The sequence below is a fragment of the Kryptolebias marmoratus genome, linkage group LG10 (assembly GCF_001649575.2).
Source record: "Kryptolebias marmoratus isolate JLee-2015 linkage group LG10, ASM164957v2, whole genome shotgun sequence".
In the NCBI taxonomy this organism is placed as follows: Eukaryota; Metazoa; Chordata; class Actinopteri; order Cyprinodontiformes; family Rivulidae; genus Kryptolebias; species Kryptolebias marmoratus.
In genome coordinates this window covers 2007973-2009222 of record NC_051439.1, presented here as the reverse complement: position 1 = coordinate 2009222, position 1250 = coordinate 2007973, and the positions used below count along the sequence as shown (strand labels likewise).

Genomic DNA, 1250 nt, shown 5'->3' with positions numbered 1-1250 from the left:
ACAACATTTTATTGCATTATTTCACTGGTTTGACATGCTTTTATTAAAGTTAATACAAACTCAAAGTTGTTTTTTTCTACCTTTACGGTGGCAACACTGTATTTCGACTGACCAGACAGTCTACCTGACAGACATAACTCTGAGCAAAATAATTACAACATTTACTCAGGATTATGGGGTTCCACATGGACCTGCTAGGTTCTGTATTATGATTGGCCAGAAAGACTCACCTCTCATACGTTCAAAACATAGACATCTATGATGTCTATGCGTTGAAGTATCTGCCTTTCAATCAATTCCCACTGCCATCTAGAATAACAAAGAACTATGGAGTAAGAACCAGAAGAGAGATTATGAGAAAATTAAAAGTGGGCGGAGGAGCAATGATAAAGGTGAGAAAAGTGGAGAAAAAGAAAGTGTGGAACATGCACTGATGAAATGTGTAGTGCATATTAAGCTGAGAGAGAGTGGAGTCTGAAGGGTGTCTTAGAGCAGCATTAATTAGATTTTTACCTAATACAAACCTGACAAGAAGAATTTATTATTATTATTATTATTATTTAGTTTTACTTTATTTACTTCTTTTTTAAAATATATATTTTCTTTCTGATGAAATAAACAAGAGTTGAAGACATGCAATTACACACTGTTGTACAGTAGGTGACGGTATGCGCCTGTCAGCTGCTTGCGGTCCGTCATTAAATGAAAAGAAGAAGAATTCCCACGGTCGTTGTACTAGTCACAGCAGTTATGGCGGCCTTCGTTGTAGCTCGTAGCGGTTGTGGGTTGAGAAATGGGTTGAGGGTCTCCTTCAGGAGTTTAGCGCAATTAAAATATGGCGCAGTACCAGCTGTGTCGTTGCAGACGCACGTTCCCCAGGATCGCTGGTACTCGGTCAGCCACCTGTCCGTGAAGGAGAGGATTGAAGAGAAACGGGAAGCGGCGTTAGTCGGTGGAGGTCGGAAGAGAATAGAAGCACAACATGAAAGGGTAAAGTTAGCTAACACTGGCCAATGTATCAAATTTAGTTGTTTTCCCGTTTCTCTTTATTATTATTATTGTGTGAATGCTATTAAGCATTCACATCATTGTTTTCCTGTTTCTCTTTCTTATTATTCTTTCCCTATTCCGTACGTTTTTCGGCACCTATCTCCTTCTGCATTTTTTCAGCTACTTCAACCATTCATATATCAAAACGTTCAGCTCATTAACGCCATTCCAGCTATGACTTTTGGTATTGGTGCAATTTC

At 39.0% G+C, this 1250-nt stretch overlaps 1 protein-coding gene across 1 annotated transcript in view; it reads left to right on the top strand.

The window, feature by feature from the left end:
* The first annotated feature begins 717 nt into the window (after positions 1 to 717).
* The window catches only part of pccb (propionyl-CoA carboxylase subunit beta), a 25832-nt gene continuing 25299 nt past the window's right edge, over positions 718 to 1250 (top strand). The window contains exon 1 of the mRNA XM_017436427.3: positions 718 to 990. Within this exon, the coding sequence (XP_017291916.1) occupies positions 751 to 990 (240 nt within the window). The 5' untranslated portion in view covers positions 718 to 750. The remainder of the gene's footprint in view (positions 991 to 1250) is intronic.